Here is a 15,473-nt window from a genome sequence, read left to right as displayed (position 1 = left end):
CTTTTTTAGGTAAGGTCTCGCTTCAGTCAGTTCAACGCAGAATCACAGAATGTTCGGGGTTGGAAGGGACCTCTGGAGATCATCTAGTCCAACCCCCAACAACATAACTGATGTCACTGGTCAGCTTGGCCTCAGGTTTTCTGGCTTACAGAAGAAATTTCCCAGACATGCTGCTCTGGGTTGTTTCTCCAAATTTTCAAGCTTACTTTAAAATTTAAGACCTTCTTACCAACTCTAAATGTGCAGAAGAGCCAAAGTGCTACTTCTGCCCTTATGAAGAGGGATCTTCTCCCGCAGCAGCTTGGGGATAGAGCTGGCAGGGCAAGTGCCTCCCCAAGTCCCTCCTCACCGACATGTTTTTTGTGTGTTTGGTGTCCCCTGCCCTCCCAACCGAAGGATTGATTCAGCTCTTCCCCAGCACCCTCAGAAGCAGCTCCAAACCCAACCCACCCTCAGAGGAGACGCAGCTCCTGCAACCTGTGTGCTGAGACCGAAGCCCTCTCGGAGTCTCACCTCTGTGTCGGGAGCGTGGATGCTCCTCGGCGCGCGCTGCAAGGCGGGCATGTGGCCAAAGAGCTGGAGTTTGCTCTCGTGCAGCCGCACGCTCTCCTCATCTGGGATCTTCCCTCTGAGCGCATCACATGGACAAGGCACAGGTTATTTTCCTTCTGGCCATGCTACATTTTCAAAGGGGCATTTTCGTTTTCAGCCTCAGAGCCTTTGGCCTCCACAGCCTTCAGCTGGTGCAGAGGGCTTGGATGGGGAGAGGGGCTAATTGCATCCCACGGCAATTAAAAGCCACAGCACGAGTGACTGGGCACACCTGAGGCTTTCCTCTGCATTTCTTAGGAGAAGCAGGCACAGAACCGGAGAGCGCTGGCAAGAGGCAAGCTGCCAGGGCTGGGGGCATCACCAAGTGCCTACCTGCTCTGCAGGGGAATTGTCGTAGGCCGTTTGCACCAAGAGGTCTCCTCTAGGTCAGAGATCTTCTGCAGGAGCCGTCTTCTCTCCTGGAGCAGTTTCTCATTCTCAGCAGTGATCTGGGCAATCAGCTCCTTCCCCTGAGCAGCATTTACAGAAGGAATTAAGAACCAGTGGTTACGCTTCGCTCTCCTCTGCCCTCTGGAGTGCTTGACCAAAGGTGACACGACCAAGCACTTCACTCCGAGAAGCTCACTAGTGGAGGTAACAGCCCCTCCCAGAAGAGGCTTTGGAGTCACTTCCTGGCAGGAATATTTCTGAGGCAAAAGGAGATGGAGTTTATGAACAGGATTTAAGGACACAGGTTGCCCCAGGGGAAAACTTGAGCCTGCTGACCTGCTCTTCCTAAACTTCATCTCCTTTTTCCCTAAAGTGCATTTCTCTCTGGAAGAAAGGGTGCTCCTGCAGACACGCTCTAGCCCACTCCCCTGCATTCCCTCACGGGAGAAGTGCTCATGCATTCTCTCACCTTTTCCACCTGCAGCTTTGACTCGCTGAGCTCATTTTCAAGCTGCTTAATCCTGCTGTCCCTTTGTTTCACTTCATGGATAAAGGCCTCCTTGGCTCTGCGGATTTTCTCTTTGTGGCGGAGTTGCATTTTGTCGTATTTCCTGAGGAGGCAGGGAGACACCCATCAGGCAGGGAAATGCTTTTGTGCTCTGGGTCAAAGGAAAGGCAGGAGACCGTCGCTCCTCCCCTCAAACCTGTCCTGTTTAGGCAGTATTCGTGCTTGGTTTTATCCAGTTGGGACTGAAGGGAAAGTGATGTTCAAAATGAGAGCACTCTCTACCATGTAAGGGATATTTGCCCAAGCTTACTCAAAACTCAGGACAAAAAGGCTGCTCTGCTTCCTATTAGATCCAGAGTGCTCTGGGGAGAAACGAGCAGCTCCATGGAGCATCTCTGCCAATGGCAGACCCTCAACAGCGGCAGCCACAGCCCTCCCCGTGCCCCCACTTTGCTTTCTGAACTGCCTTCTGCTGCCCAGGAGAACACAGCAGACATGCAATGCATAACTTAACGGCACGCAGGTTAAGACAGAACTCTCAGTGCCAAATGCCTTGAGCAGGATTGGCAAGAAAGGCTATGGGAGAGTCAAGAACCTGGGGAGGTTCTTCTGTGTCTCCACGTCCCCTGCTGCTGCCGTCCGTACCTGACACACAGATCCTTCTGGTTCAGGAGACGGACTCCTTCCTCGTAAAGGGCTTTGTTTTCCTCCTTCAGCACTGAAAGCTGCTCTGAGAGCCTCTGGTTCTCCTTCTGATACTGGAAGTGATGGAAAACATGTAGTTTTTAGTTGTGCGTGTGCAGGGGCCCCTCTGCCTCAAGGCAGTCTGGTCTCCAGGGTTTCTCTGTCATAAATACCAGTGGTTCCCCCTACAGAGAACATCCATCTGTTCTGTCCCCCAAGGCCACTGCCTCCTGCCCTTAACGAAGGGGCAGTGTGGGTTTCTGTGCTCCTGGCAGCAGCTGCAGGCTTCACACCAGGGCAGAGGGAGGGAATGCATCCTCCCTGGCAGCAGGCTCTGCCAGAATTCCCTGCGAAAAGCTCTGTGCTCAGCAAGGAAAGGGGACAACTTCTTCCTCTCTCCCTCCAAGTTCTTCTGTGCCCTCAGAGCTGCATCTCTGGGAAACCTACACAAGTTGGGATGATGCTTTTTCAGCTGCGGCTCACCTCACTCGTATCAGTTTTCCTCTCCTCTTCAAGGACATGCAGAGTCTTGGCCTGCAGCTCCACGTGTGTCTTGGACAGCAGCGCCTCTGTCTCCAGCGAACCTGCTGCCGCAGCTCCTCCACCTGCTGCTCCAGGAGCTTCCTAAAAGCACGGTGGTGCGACAGTGAGACCCTGAGGTGGAGCCCAGTCCACAATGTGCCCCTGTGAGTGCAAGGCTGTCTGTGATCTAAAAACATCCCACTGCTCTGCCCCGGCTCTGGGCAGCGTTAAGGGTCGCAAGAAATCACTGTGCCCTTGTTGCGGTGGCAGGTGAAAGGGTGCGTGATGTACCTGGGATCATCCCGGCTGCACAGGAAAGGTGACTGCTGGCATCTAGAGGGTAACCCAAACCACTGGGCTGGAAGGAGGGGCCACGCACCTCTGAGGCAGCTGAAGTCTCCAACAGTCTTTTAAATTGCTCCTCTGGAGCTCCTGCCAGGGATACTGGCAGCCCAAAAGGAGGGATCAGAGGTGAAACCGGTGGGGCAGTGACTCCTTGAGTCCACCGAGAGCCAGCCGCAGAGCTGCAGGCTGGCACAGCAGCATTCCCTGGCACACGACTCCCCTCCGCACGCGGCACAGGCCTTACCCAGCTCCAGGTACCTTTTCACCTGCTCCTCGTGAAGTTCTTGCTGCACACGAGTTTTATTTTCTTGGGTCTCCTTCAGTTCCTCTTCCAGCATTTTCTTGTCTGAGACACGGGCCTCTGCCAGCAGGAGCTGGTGCTGTGAATCTTTTAGCTTTTGCTGGAGCTTTGAAATCTGGGATTAAAATTGGACACGGATTAATCTTTCTGAATTTATAGGCCAGCATCTGAATCCAAGGGACTCCAAGGGATTCAGATCCCTTTGATCCTTCAGTATCTGAGTCTCAGGAATGAAAGGTTTGCTTGCTTCTACTCAAATGAATTTCTGTGTGTCTTTGTGTCAAAGTCTGTTAAAAGCAAAACCATCAGGAGTCAAGCCATTAGATTTGGCTTCTCTTGTCTTGATTACGCTCCCCTCAATAACAGACATTCCTTCCTAAGTTATTTAGCCAAAGGATTGCAAAAATAGACTTTGGGGAACCCGTTCACAAGCTGCTAGTGCTTCATTTTTCTGAACTACTGTTGCACGAAACTGCTATAATTTCCATTAACTCAGCTCATGGGGACGAGTTACCTTTTTTTGTGCTTCAGATAGTTTGGATTTCTCCTGTACAAGTTTCTCTTGCAGGCTGCTCTGCTGTTTATCAGCCTGGGAGCACTTCAACAGCTCTTGTTCAAGTTCTTTGACCTTCTGCTGGCTTTTTTCCCATTGTGCTGAGAGCGAGGAGCACGTTTCCGTTGTGTCCAAAAGTTTTGCCCTGGCTTGCTTCAGCTCAGCTTTGACCTGAGTTTCAAAAGAAGAAGAAAGCCAAGTTTGCACTTCAGCATATACCCCCTGAAATATCTTGATGACGAAAGGGGCAACAGGATTACTCGAAAGCGCACGAGAATAAAAGAAATACAGGGATGTGATGCTCTCTTCAAGCAGTTCTCCCCACTCTGTTCTTACCCTGGTGCATTCTTGTTGGAGCAAGAGGTTTTGCTTTTGCAAGTCGACATTCTTCTCCCTTTCGTATCTCAGCTCCCTCTCGGCTGAATTGCACAAGTTCTGGACGCGACGCAAGTCCTGCCGCAGCTGCTGCAGTTTTTCCTCCTGCTGCTGGAATCTCTCATCAGACAGACTCTGCAGCAAAATGGCAAAGGTTACACAGAAATTAACATCAAGGAAAGAAGATGACTGATAATTAAAAAGTCTAGAAGCGTGCCAGTAGGATTTAAGGGCATTTAAGTAGGAAAATGGGTAAAGCCAGGCGCCCACACTGTGTCCTGCTTCCACCCTGTCCATCTCCTCTGAGAAGCCGACACAACTCTTGAGGTCTTGAGGTCAAGGGAGAAGATGCAACAACCTGGATGAGGGAACAAATCCCTGTCGAAACAGAAAGACCTCCAGGTTCCTCTTAACTCTTGTGCCAGAGTCTCACTAAGGCAACTAAGCAGGAGCAGCACATCCAGCCACAACTCCCAGAGGGAGCAGGAACGAGGCGAGTCCCGGCAGTGGCACGTAGATATGCCTGCACGGTACGACAGCAGCCTGGACGCCACGAGGTGGTTACCTGTGGTCTATGAAGGCTTTCAGAAGAGAATTGAGCTCTTTTGCTTCACTCATCTTCTTGCAAGAGCCTTGTGCAGAGACTAAAAGCCCTTCCCATGTTCCAGGTACCATAACCCTTCATCCCAGTATCACTTTGAGCCATCTGTCGATCTGCACTCCTGCTTTGTGTCTTCACCCTCTGCCCGTGGGACCAGATGAAATCCTCTGAGGACCAAGCTTCCCTTCTCAGATAAATCCCCAAATCAATTCCCAAGACGGGAAGACTTGATCCAGCACTGTGGGATCTGGCAATGTCATCAGCTAACACTACAGGACTGGCTTCCAGTCCACTTTAATTAGGTTTTGCCACTGAATTAGTGGGAAATAAATAAATAAAGAGTACGGTGCAGATGGCAAAGCTTCCCATACCTGTTTCATGCTCCCATCTAAACTGCCTGCAGAGCTCTGCGACACGAGAAACCTGCTCTCTCTATGCGCCAGGCCTGGATTCATTCTCAAAGTCTCTTCGAGCGTGCTGTCGCCCTGCTCCCGGGAAGTCAGGATGTCTTGTTTTAGCTGGGCAATTTCTTCCAGTAACAAGCGTTTTTCTTCATTGCTCTCTTTTAGCTGCTTTTCTAGCTCCTCCCTCTTCTTGCTGCTTTCTAGTAATTTGGAACTTGAAGGAGAAACAGTAAAGGAGAGAGATAACTACAGACATCCAAGGGAAACCACCCTTGAAGGGGAAAAAACTTGGGATACAAGAGTCTACTGAAATGCTCAAGCATCTCGGAATGCTCCAAAGGGGATTTAATCCTGAGTCTCACAGCTCCAGGCAAGGTTCAGTCTTTCCTGGACACTGATCGCAAAGAAGCGGCTGTCCGAAGGGTCAGTTCTCAGTCACTCACCAGCAGGTTAACCGCTGGCTCAGGAACGCTCGCACGGGGCCACGCGACCTGCTCTGCCCTCAAGCAGCACGGAAGCGTTCGCACGACTCCTCACTGCGCACAGGTACGGGCTCAGGTCTCCTGATCGAGCTGCCCGAGGCAAACCATAAGCTACACCTGCCTGTCTGATTCTGGTTTTACTTTATGTCAGTACCCAGTTACGCAGGTGACTGAGCTGACTGTAACTACGCTGGATTGAACCCAAGCTTTTAGTTACTAATGAAAGCTTGAGCGTGGATGCTCCGACCCCAAATTTGTATTGATCTACTGAAAAAGAGGCTTCAGGGCACCTGTAAGAGCTTTATTTATGATCCCAGTGCTTGCTGACACCTGCCCTCCAAGGACAACCAATACCCACAGCAGGATATATACCAACAGGCAACACCCCAAGGAGCTCAAGCCCACACTGGGAGCTTTGTGGGACCATCTAAGTCCAAATAGCACCTCCAAGAGAAGAAGCCTCCTCCTCCCTAAGGGCAGCTCTTATTTATGGAATCTGGAATAGCTGCACGAAATAAAAGTTTTACTCCTGACTGATCGTGATGTCACTAAGGGAAATACTTAATTCACCAAAATCTCTGCAGAGTGATGATGACCCGATAAGGAAGACACAAAGCTGCTTGCGCCCATTTTGGCCAGAAGCAGCACTACAGGGATTTTTCAAAGACTGAAAAACTAGTCAGCAAAGATAAGGAGTAGAAAGTACCATGGGCCTTGTTAAGGATTACCAGAGCAGTTCTTGTTCATCTCTCAAGTTTTTGATCTGTTCTTCCAAAACCACTACTTTAGCCATTTGTTCTTCACGTGTCTTTTCATCTGTACATAGGTCTTCATGTTTCTGCTCAAGTTTGTTAATCTGGTCTCTTTCTTGTTTCCTGTAAGGTCAGAAAACACCATGACTGTGATTTTCTTCGGTCTCATGGAAAATTTTTGAGCAGTGCAAGGCAATCTGGGGACTCCATCAAGACATGGCTTTGTGACTCTGTAGCCAATCACCGCAGTTCTTCACCCTTGAAGGCAGATGTAAAGGTCCATTTTTCTGCATGGGAAGTAGCTGCGTGCAAACTATCACCAAATCACTTTTTTATTATTTGATTTCATCCTTCTGGTGCCCACCTGTGGAAGGTTGGTTTGGGTTGCCTTGGATTGAGGCTGCTCTCTGAGCGAGACGGCTGAACGTGCACCTTGTACTCTTCCCGTTTTCCCCATCGTTCCCCCAAATAAGACAATTCCTTTTCACGGGTGTAATCACAGACCAACCTACCCCTTCCTACCCTGCTCTTCAGCAAGGCGTGCTCTGCATCCAAAGCTTTTACAACACTTTGCTGCCTAGCGATGCTACAAAAGCCCTGTCCTCTAGATGCCACTGTTCCTCCAGAAATACTCTTGTGTACACCCAGTTGCGCCAACCGTTCAGGACTTTGGGTTTTTTATGTCCATTCAAGGAAATTATATGACTCACAGCTGGTTCAAGGCCCCTTCAGAGTGCTAAAAAAATGAGGTTTGTGATAGATGTGACCCTCCCCTTGCCAGGCTCCCTCAGGTCCCCCTCGTCTGCCTGATCCAGCAGCTCTCTTAAATTTTCAGCCCCTCTCCTGCCTACGCTCACGCCAGCCCTTGTGCAATTTTGCTGGCGTCACGCACTCACTCTCCTCTGTGGCCCAGGTGGAAGACAAGAGCACCAGCAACTCTCCCAGCAGAGAGAAACCCACCAAAAGTCTAAATTGCTTCACGTGAAGTGTACTGAGGTCCTCAGGGCACGTAACAAAAGCAGTGCCAGGATCCCAGCAAGCTGTTCACACGGACTTCTGTGGCTCTTAGGTGCTCTGACTTCCTATCATGCCATATTCTGGTTAAGATAGATAATATTAATATTAATATTAAAAGGGACGCACGTTAAACAGGTTCAGAATTAGGTCACTCGATTGACTTCAGAAGAGCAATCCCTGCCAATGGGCAGCTGTGACATTGCTCTGCAGGGAGGTCTGGCCTCAAATCTACAAGTACCCTGTCATGTCGCGACACAGAGAGCTGAAGGCTCGTGTTCATGAGCTTTATGGTCACAAATAACTCTGCAATAAATACATGCGAAAACTTCCACTCTGCCCTCTAGAGAAGGGGCACCCTTGGCTACAAACTCTGAATTATTGTTTTGTTATTAGATTCTCTGAAAGGAAAAATAAATTACGGAGTCAGGGACAGTTCCATTAAAGCAGAGGGATTTAAAACCAGCTAGCAAAGAAGCTTCAGAACTGGCAGGGCTAAAGAAATGCATCAGCACAAGTCAAGCAACACACTCAGGGGGCAACCAGGGATGTTTTATGGGATCATAAAAAGCAGCTGCAGGGAGTCTCGGTGCAGGAGCTTTACGTACCTGGCTGCCCAATACCTTCTTCTCGGCCTTCAGATCTTCTCGTAACAGTTCAAGCTCAGACGCAAGTTGCTTTCTCCACTCCCTCCGCTCTCCCAGCTGACTTCCCAACTTTTCTATCGTTTCCTGACAGCTTTCCAGCATCTAGAACAAGCAAAACCACGAGTTACTTCCATGACATCATTTATTCTAGCCAAAGAGAAACAAACTGCAGAAAAACAGGGCTGGGAAAAAATCGTTCTTAGAAGCTGCCAGCAGGGTTCCTGCACCTTAAACCCAAGGCTGGCTGGACATCTCCAAGGGCCTGGAGCCTCCATCCGACTCAAGAGATCTCAGGGAGGTCCTCTCCCACAGGAAATGTCTTGGACACCTGGCAGATCCAAATGGCTGGCAGGTACCAGTCAGCCCAAAACCAGCTGGGAAACAGCCTTGTGAAGGTCCCTGCACACCAACCAGGTTTCACTAGACTCTACGCAAGAGTCAAGCATCTTTACGTGCGTGAACCCTTCACCAGAGAGTGAACAAGGTCCTCAGGTTGCAGTGAAGGCAAACCAATCTTCTAAGAGAGATGAGTTATCAGGGAGATACTGTATCTGCTTTCCTCCAAAGACATCCTGCATGAGCTGATGGGCTACAACCACTCAGAAGACAGCGACGAAGCACATTTGTAGGAGATGCTCACTTCATGCATTTCTAAAGAAAGCAATTTCTTTCCCAAGGAAAACCTCTTACCTCTTGCATCTCTTGTGTTCCGGACGCTGCCTGCTCTTCCCCGCTCACCTCAGCTTTGCTCTTCTGCACTTCAAGTAACTCTGTTTCTAAGCTCGTGATCTTAACACAAACAAATCACAAGTTAAAACCAAACCAATACTCACAACCAGTACGAAACACAACTACTACTAAATTGCAACTTGTGCTGTGTTACAGAACAAGCCCCATGTTTGGAAGTGAAGACCAGGAGGGGACGTGGATGGCTGCCAGCCTGGGCCAGCTCCAGCTCACACCTTTCACTCTGCTGCTTCAAAGGGTGAAGGAGCCACACAAGGCAAAGTCAGAAGATGAAAGACTTCTGCTCCACAAAGGAAGAGAAATGACCCAGGCAGATGGTGAAAATTCAAGGCCTCCACAGTTTGTGGGCCTTCTACGTGCTGCTCTCCCAACACGAAGGACTCCTGATTTATATTGTGGCCCATCCTCCTTTCCCACACTGTCACAGCACCTGCTCCCCAACAGCTGATCTCATCCAAGCAGATGCTTGACCTCGTCCACCAAGACTTGTCCCGGTCCCTCCACTGCCCAAAGGAGGTCGCAACACCCGCCCGCAAGGCTCCGAGGACTCCCCGCTCGAGCCAGGAGAACGCTGACCTCTGTGCTTTTCCTGGCAGAGGAGAGTTTGTCTGGACAAGCACTCACTCTGCACTCTCACCATCCTCCCCCAAGGGAGAATCTCATGGGAATGATTACTAGTCCTGCAGTTTTAAAGGGCTTAAAGTTGCTAGGAGCAGTCCAGCTTCTCCTCCCCACGGTGGTTCCTGCAGACCCTTTTTCAAAATCCGAGTCTTGGCACTCGCAGCTGCCCTGCTCTGCTGCCAGCCAGCGTGGCATTCCACTGCCTTTCCTTCCAGCTTCTTACACCCAGAAGAAAGTTTGTGCTGGTTTTCTTATTTCTAAACCACCGAGCTGGCCTCCCCAACTGCCCAAGATGTGTTTTCACCAACTGAAGCTGCAGAGGAAGCCGGGACACTGAAAGGAGATGAAGCCCAGCTTCACCTGCACACAGCACACAGGTGTGCGTATAGTGAGGTATGTAAGCTGCCTCACACCCTTCTCACCCTCTTTTCTTTGCACTTACTCAGAGATCATTTTTCATTCCTTTCCAACGGGAAGCCAAAGCCAAAGAAGTGCTGATCCCAGTCTATTTTAAACAACCACAAAGCAGCACGTCGAAGCCCAGGAGTTTTGCTTTCACCAGACAGGCTTTGCCCCGGAGCTGGCTCACCTGAAGCTCCCAGCAGGGAATGATCTCTAACACAGAGCAAAGCCACCGTGATATTGGTTTTTAGGACAGATGGTTACCCAACCTAGGTGTTAAATTGGTGGGGTGAAACACTCAGGCTTCTTACAGAAGAGCTAGAGAGCAACAAACCGCCCTCCTCTGGCACAGCTAGATGACAGTTTGGGGTCCAGCAGGATATTAGAGCTGTGGAAGGGATCTCAAAAGCACAATAAACCTCCTCTCCCCATTCTCCAGCAAACCTTTGGTCATGAAATTGCTACCCAGCTACGCATTGCCATCATTTTCCTTATTTTTTTTTTTTCCTCCAAGCCACTAACTTTTAGGCATTTAAGTTGCGCACGTAAGTCCCACGCCGACGGCAGAACAATGCTCACATTGTATCCCGGTGTCCTTGTTCCGAGTCAGTGGCCTAATCAGCCAAGATTTTTGTAGGCGTGCCAGAACAGGAAAGGCTTCCAAGTCCTCCTCACGTGGGGCTGCCTGGCAAACCCCCAGCAGCACCACTTTCTCTGGGCTCCAGCGCTCCTGCCTTCACACCGTCCTTCCCTCGTTACCTCTGAGGCACCTCGAAACCCCTCAGAGACGAAGGATGCAGCTCTGCAGCCCTCCACCTGAGCTGATGCTGGACCTAACGAAGGGTTAACCCACCTCCTTTTCCACCCTGCAGTCTGCCTGTCTTTCCTTCTCCACTACCCTGTGTTGCCTTTTTTCTGTCTCTTTTTTCAGTTACAGCGGCTGCCAAGCTCATGCCAGCCAAAACATCTTGCAATCTCCCTGGCTACTCGGCGCTCCCCACTGCGTTGCCCCCCAGCGTGGCGTTCCAGGGATCCATTTAACAACGTGCTGAGCGAAGAAAGGATCTCTCCAAGCTGGAAACGCGTCTTGTTTGATTTGTGGAGGGTCGTGTTTATTCTGCTTCAGTGAGAAAGTGGGAAACGCTTTAGCGCACGCTGAGCAAACCCTGATTTAAACAAAAGCACAGTCGTGGTGGACAGATCTTCTGCCATTCCCACCACTTGGCTCCTCAGCGACACGCTTAGAAACATGACAGCTGCTGGCATCCTTCATTAAGATATTTGAACATGCCTTCAGACTGTTTCACTGTATTTGTAGGCTTTTCCCTCACAGCCAGAGGCTACAGACAAGTAATTCATCTTTTCTTCCTTTGAACAATTCACCCTGGAGATGTGTGGCTACTCCAGCGTTCACACAGGATATGTTTTCACATTTGCACCATCTCCTATATCGTGTTCTAACACAACGACAAGTGTGTGGACACAGAATCACAGAATCATTTATGTTGGAGAAGACCTTTAAGATCATCGAGTCCCGCCGTTAACCCAGCACCACAAAACCACGGCCCTGAGCACCACATCTACCCAGCTTCTAAATCCCTCCACTACCCTGGGCAGCCTGTTCCAGGGCTTGAAAACCATTTTGGTGAAGAAATTTTTCTCATATTCAACCTAAACCTCCCCTGGAGAAACTATCTTTTGAGTAGCTGTAGAGAGTGATAAGGTCTCCTCTTCCTTCTGCCCTCTGAAACCCAGCGCTGAGGCCCATCAGGAGCACTGATACCATCTAGTTAGCAGAGCCTCTCAGGGGAAATCAGAGCTTCTAAGCTCCCAAAGTTTTAGAAGAAATAGCTCTGGAGGGGGAAAATTAAAAAAAAACAAAAGCGACTCTAATTTCAAAGAACAGTTTTACTTCAGTTCAGCCAAGAAACTGAAGGGGGCACAGCCCACTCGTACGGAAGGGCTGGACAGGGAGGGAGTGTTGCCTGATCTCACTCCCATGGATGCAGGAGGTCCATCAGCTCGTTATCTCTGCTTGCCCAAACACCAAAAAGTGAGAACAGGAGCTGGAAAAGGCAACGCTGCTGTGACTCTGGGGGAATCAGCGTATCTGCACCTCCAGACAAGGGTCATTTACTCACTGCTGGATTTTTTTTTTCTTCTTTTCCCCTATTCTCTGAAACCAGTAGATTTTGCTAGTTACATTTCTTGCCACACTAAAGAAAGCAGCATGCAGGCTTAGGTCAAACATCATTTCATTTTACTAATCAGTATGCAGAGAGAAAAGCAGCTAAAATCAGACGGAACCGAAACTTCCGTTCCTTACGTACTTTCCGGTGAAGTCCCTCCATTTCACTCTCAAACTGCTCCTTCTCCTGCTTGGTTTGGATCTGTGTCTCTCCCAGAATCGATTCCAGCTCTTCGTTGCGCTCAACCAAATCCTCGTGCTCCTGCTCCAGTTTCTGCAGCTTGTGAAGGAGCTGGGAATTCCTGCCCTCGATGTTTTCAATCACCTCTCGGCACCTGCGCATCAAAAGACCAACATGCCCGACTGTTCCGTAAACGCACCGACACGTGTCCAAACCTCTTATTGCTGGCAAGGAAAAGCCAACGTGTGCTTCCCTATGGAATATTTAAAGTTTCGCATCCCGCGTGGCCTGTGCCTGCTCTTCTCTAGGTGGTGATGCTCGGGAATTAGTGGCAACAGACTCTATGCAAGTCATGATGAAGGTCTGGGGAGGAAAGGGGTGAGGCACGAGGATGCCGACAGCAGAGAGGCAACGGCAAATTCAGCTGCTTGAGGTGAGGGGAGAGGATTGGGGATTTCAAGGGAAAAAAGGTCAGGAGGGATGCGATCAGATCCCCTTTCCTCCTTGAACCGCCTAGAAGAGGTGCAACAGCTTCCTGAGCAGGCCACAGTAGAACAAAGCTTTGACTTCCCTTAAAAACTCCAGTTTTCACACTGAAGTTTGAAAGCCAAGTGTTTCGGTATGCTCCTGGCCAGTAACCAAATCCAGAGAAATCTTCCCAGCAGCAGAACAGTTTTGAAAGCAACACTTTTGCCTGCAGAGAGCCATGAAAGTCCAACTCTGTTCTTTTAGGAAAGCAACAAACCGAAGAAAGTGCCAGCAAACACCACAGGCTGCTCAGGGCTGCATCACCTCCCAACCTTCTGCTTCGGGAGCAGACGACCCAAGTTAATTCAATCCCAGCCCAAAGCAGCGCAGTACCAAAGAGCATCCTAAAGAATCAATATTTAAATCCATCCTGCAGGAGAGAATACCAGTAACCAGAGCGAAAAATGCAACAGATGAAGGATTCCTAAGCCGCTCACCTTTTATGAAGCGTTTCACTACCCTGGTATCCGTCTTCTTGATCTGAGCCCACTTTGCCTGCAACAGAGTCTCCTTCATCCTTTGTGCCCTGCATCTCAAGAGAGAAATGACAAATACTTCACATGATTAAGATTGAAATCTTTGCATAACGTCGATTCCGAAGGCACCGGAGCCTCCCAGAAATAAGACAACCAGAAAACACAAGCTACATCAATCATTTATCAGCATTAACTCCGATTCACGTTGTTAGAGGTCTCTGAGTCGTAGAAGAAAAAAAAAAAAAGACCCCAGAGATCTCTAACGACGTGAAGGCACAAGTGGATATTTGGTTGTACCTGCAGCGAGGATGCCGCGACTTCTTCCATCTCGGCTGGCGCAGGCAGTGGCAGCCCTTGCTTCTCGCTCTTCTGATACTCACAGATCTCCTCTTTGAGCTGCTCAACCTTCGAAAAGGGAAATGCTCGCTTTTATTTTTGGGGAGCTGTGTCAAGAGAATCAAGACTCCCCTCCAACTTGCAGTAGATAAACTGCAGATTGATTAATATGAATGACTCTTGAGGCTTGAGGGACCGTTTGAGGTCATGTGGCTGCTCCAGACTATTTAGAGAAGTAAAGAGCAGGAAAACAGGGAACTTTTTATATATATTTAGGTTTTTTAAAATCTACTTTTACTTAAAAATATAAAAAATACATTTGTTTAAAAAAAAAAACATATACACACATGTGTGTATACATAGTGACTGAAAGAAGCAATGTCCTAAAGCAAAGAAAACACTACTTGGAATAAAAAAAAAACAAAAAACTAAAAAAGGTAAAACGAGGAATGTGAACTAAACTACACGTTGTCTTTTGGCTGACCCAGAAACAGTGTGTCCTGTAAAAATAAGGTTTGAGATTACAGATACACTTGCACGCTACACTCAGGAAGAACCAGCAAATTTTATTAAAAGGATGAACTATGTAATAGAACTTTAAAATCCTCAAATGTGAATAAATTATATTTTAAAAAAAGTCTTTATTATTTGAAAGAGATGTTCTCAGAGATACTCATTTTAATCCAAAAGATCTGCAAGACTGAGCTCTCGGTGCCGGGATGGCATAAGTAATTACAGGCTGCTGGTGACCAATTAGAGGCTGCTAAAGAACTGATATAAAGAATTTAAGAGTTAAAAATAGAAACAGAATTTGTGCTAAATAACAGACTGTTATATTCATTCACTGCTGGAAATCTCAGTCGGACACTATCTTGTTGATAAAGAATATTGCATTTAGAGAATCCTAAATTTATTACGTCAAGCATTTAACTGACAGCAATGTAACGGTAAATCCTTCACTTCAGAAAAGCCCACACAAAATGAAAAGGAATGTTTCACTTCTGCTGAGCAAACCAACATAGCTACATTAAAAAGTCAGAGAGGCCGAGAGGTACCAAAACACAAGCATAAAAATTTAAAACTGTTTTTAAAACAGCCTGTATCAAGTTTTAAATTAAATTACTCGCTGTCTTTCCTAACAGTCCCAAAGAAAAGGCAGAAGTGTTGCTAATTCTGCTGACCCACTTGATTTCGTGCAGGCATTGGCCAGGAACAGAAAGCTTCAAGGGTGAGCCTGCACAGGAAAAGACATTTCGGGGCCCTGCACCACAAGCCCTAAAGCACGGACTTGGTTTGAGCGTGTTCCGGGCAGCATCGAACTCCCCCTGAAGGATGCTATGAAAGCCGATTTTTTGAGGGCTGCAGCAACAGCAGCTACTTTAAACCACTCTTTGGCAACAAAGCTGGTGAAGGGCCTGGAGAATAGATCCTACAAGGAGCGATTGAGGGAGGTGGGTCTGTTCAGTTTGACCAAGAGGAGGCTGAGGGGGGATCTTGACAGGACATTGTAGAGAGGTTGGTGCTGGTCTCTTCTCACAGGGAATTAGGGACAGAACCAGGGGGAATGGTTGCAAGTTGCAACAGGGCAAGTTTAGGCTGGACATGAGGAAGAAATTCTTCACGGAAATAGTGGTCAGGCCCTGGCCCAGACTGCCTGGGGAGGGGGTTGAGTCACCATCCCTGGATGTGTTCAAGTGTCGCTTAGATGTGGTGTTGGGTGATATGGTTTAGGGGTGACCTTGTAGGGTAGGGTCAATGGTTGGACTCGATGATCCCAAGGGTCTTTTCCAACCTGAATTGTTCTGTGATTCTGTGATTCTAAATA

At 48.6% G+C, this 15,473-nt stretch overlaps 1 protein-coding gene across 1 annotated transcript in view; it reads right to left on the bottom strand.

Moving 5' to 3' along the window:
* Positions 1–513: 513 nt before the first annotated feature.
* LOC104273947 (coiled-coil domain-containing protein 30-like) overlaps positions 514–15,473 on the bottom strand; it is a gene marked incomplete at its 3' end in the record, with an annotated part of 21,834 nt that continues 6,874 nt past the window's right edge. Inside the window, 17 exon segments of the mRNA XM_009869443.1 lie at positions 514–628; positions 925–1,061; positions 1,451–1,592; positions 2,135–2,256; positions 2,657–2,751; positions 2,754–2,797; positions 3,299–3,456; positions 3,856–4,065; positions 4,231–4,404; positions 5,242–5,488; positions 6,485–6,631; positions 7,219–7,244; positions 8,131–8,271; positions 8,860–8,958; positions 12,270–12,462; positions 13,274–13,362; positions 13,610–13,717. Coding sequence (XP_009867745.1) covers positions 514–628; positions 925–1,061; positions 1,451–1,592; positions 2,135–2,256; positions 2,657–2,751; positions 2,754–2,797; positions 3,299–3,456; positions 3,856–4,065; positions 4,231–4,404; positions 5,242–5,488; positions 6,485–6,631; positions 7,219–7,244; positions 8,131–8,271; positions 8,860–8,958; positions 12,270–12,462; positions 13,274–13,362; positions 13,610–13,717 — 2,247 coding nt within the window.

The sequence above is a fragment of the Apaloderma vittatum genome, unplaced genomic scaffold, assembly GCF_000703405.1.
Source record: "Apaloderma vittatum isolate BGI_N311 unplaced genomic scaffold, ASM70340v1 scaffold935, whole genome shotgun sequence".
NCBI classification, from domain to species: Eukaryota; Metazoa; Chordata; class Aves; order Trogoniformes; family Trogonidae; genus Apaloderma; species Apaloderma vittatum.
Note: the sequence above shows the minus strand (reverse complement) of the source record. Positions and strands in the feature narration are given on the sequence as shown.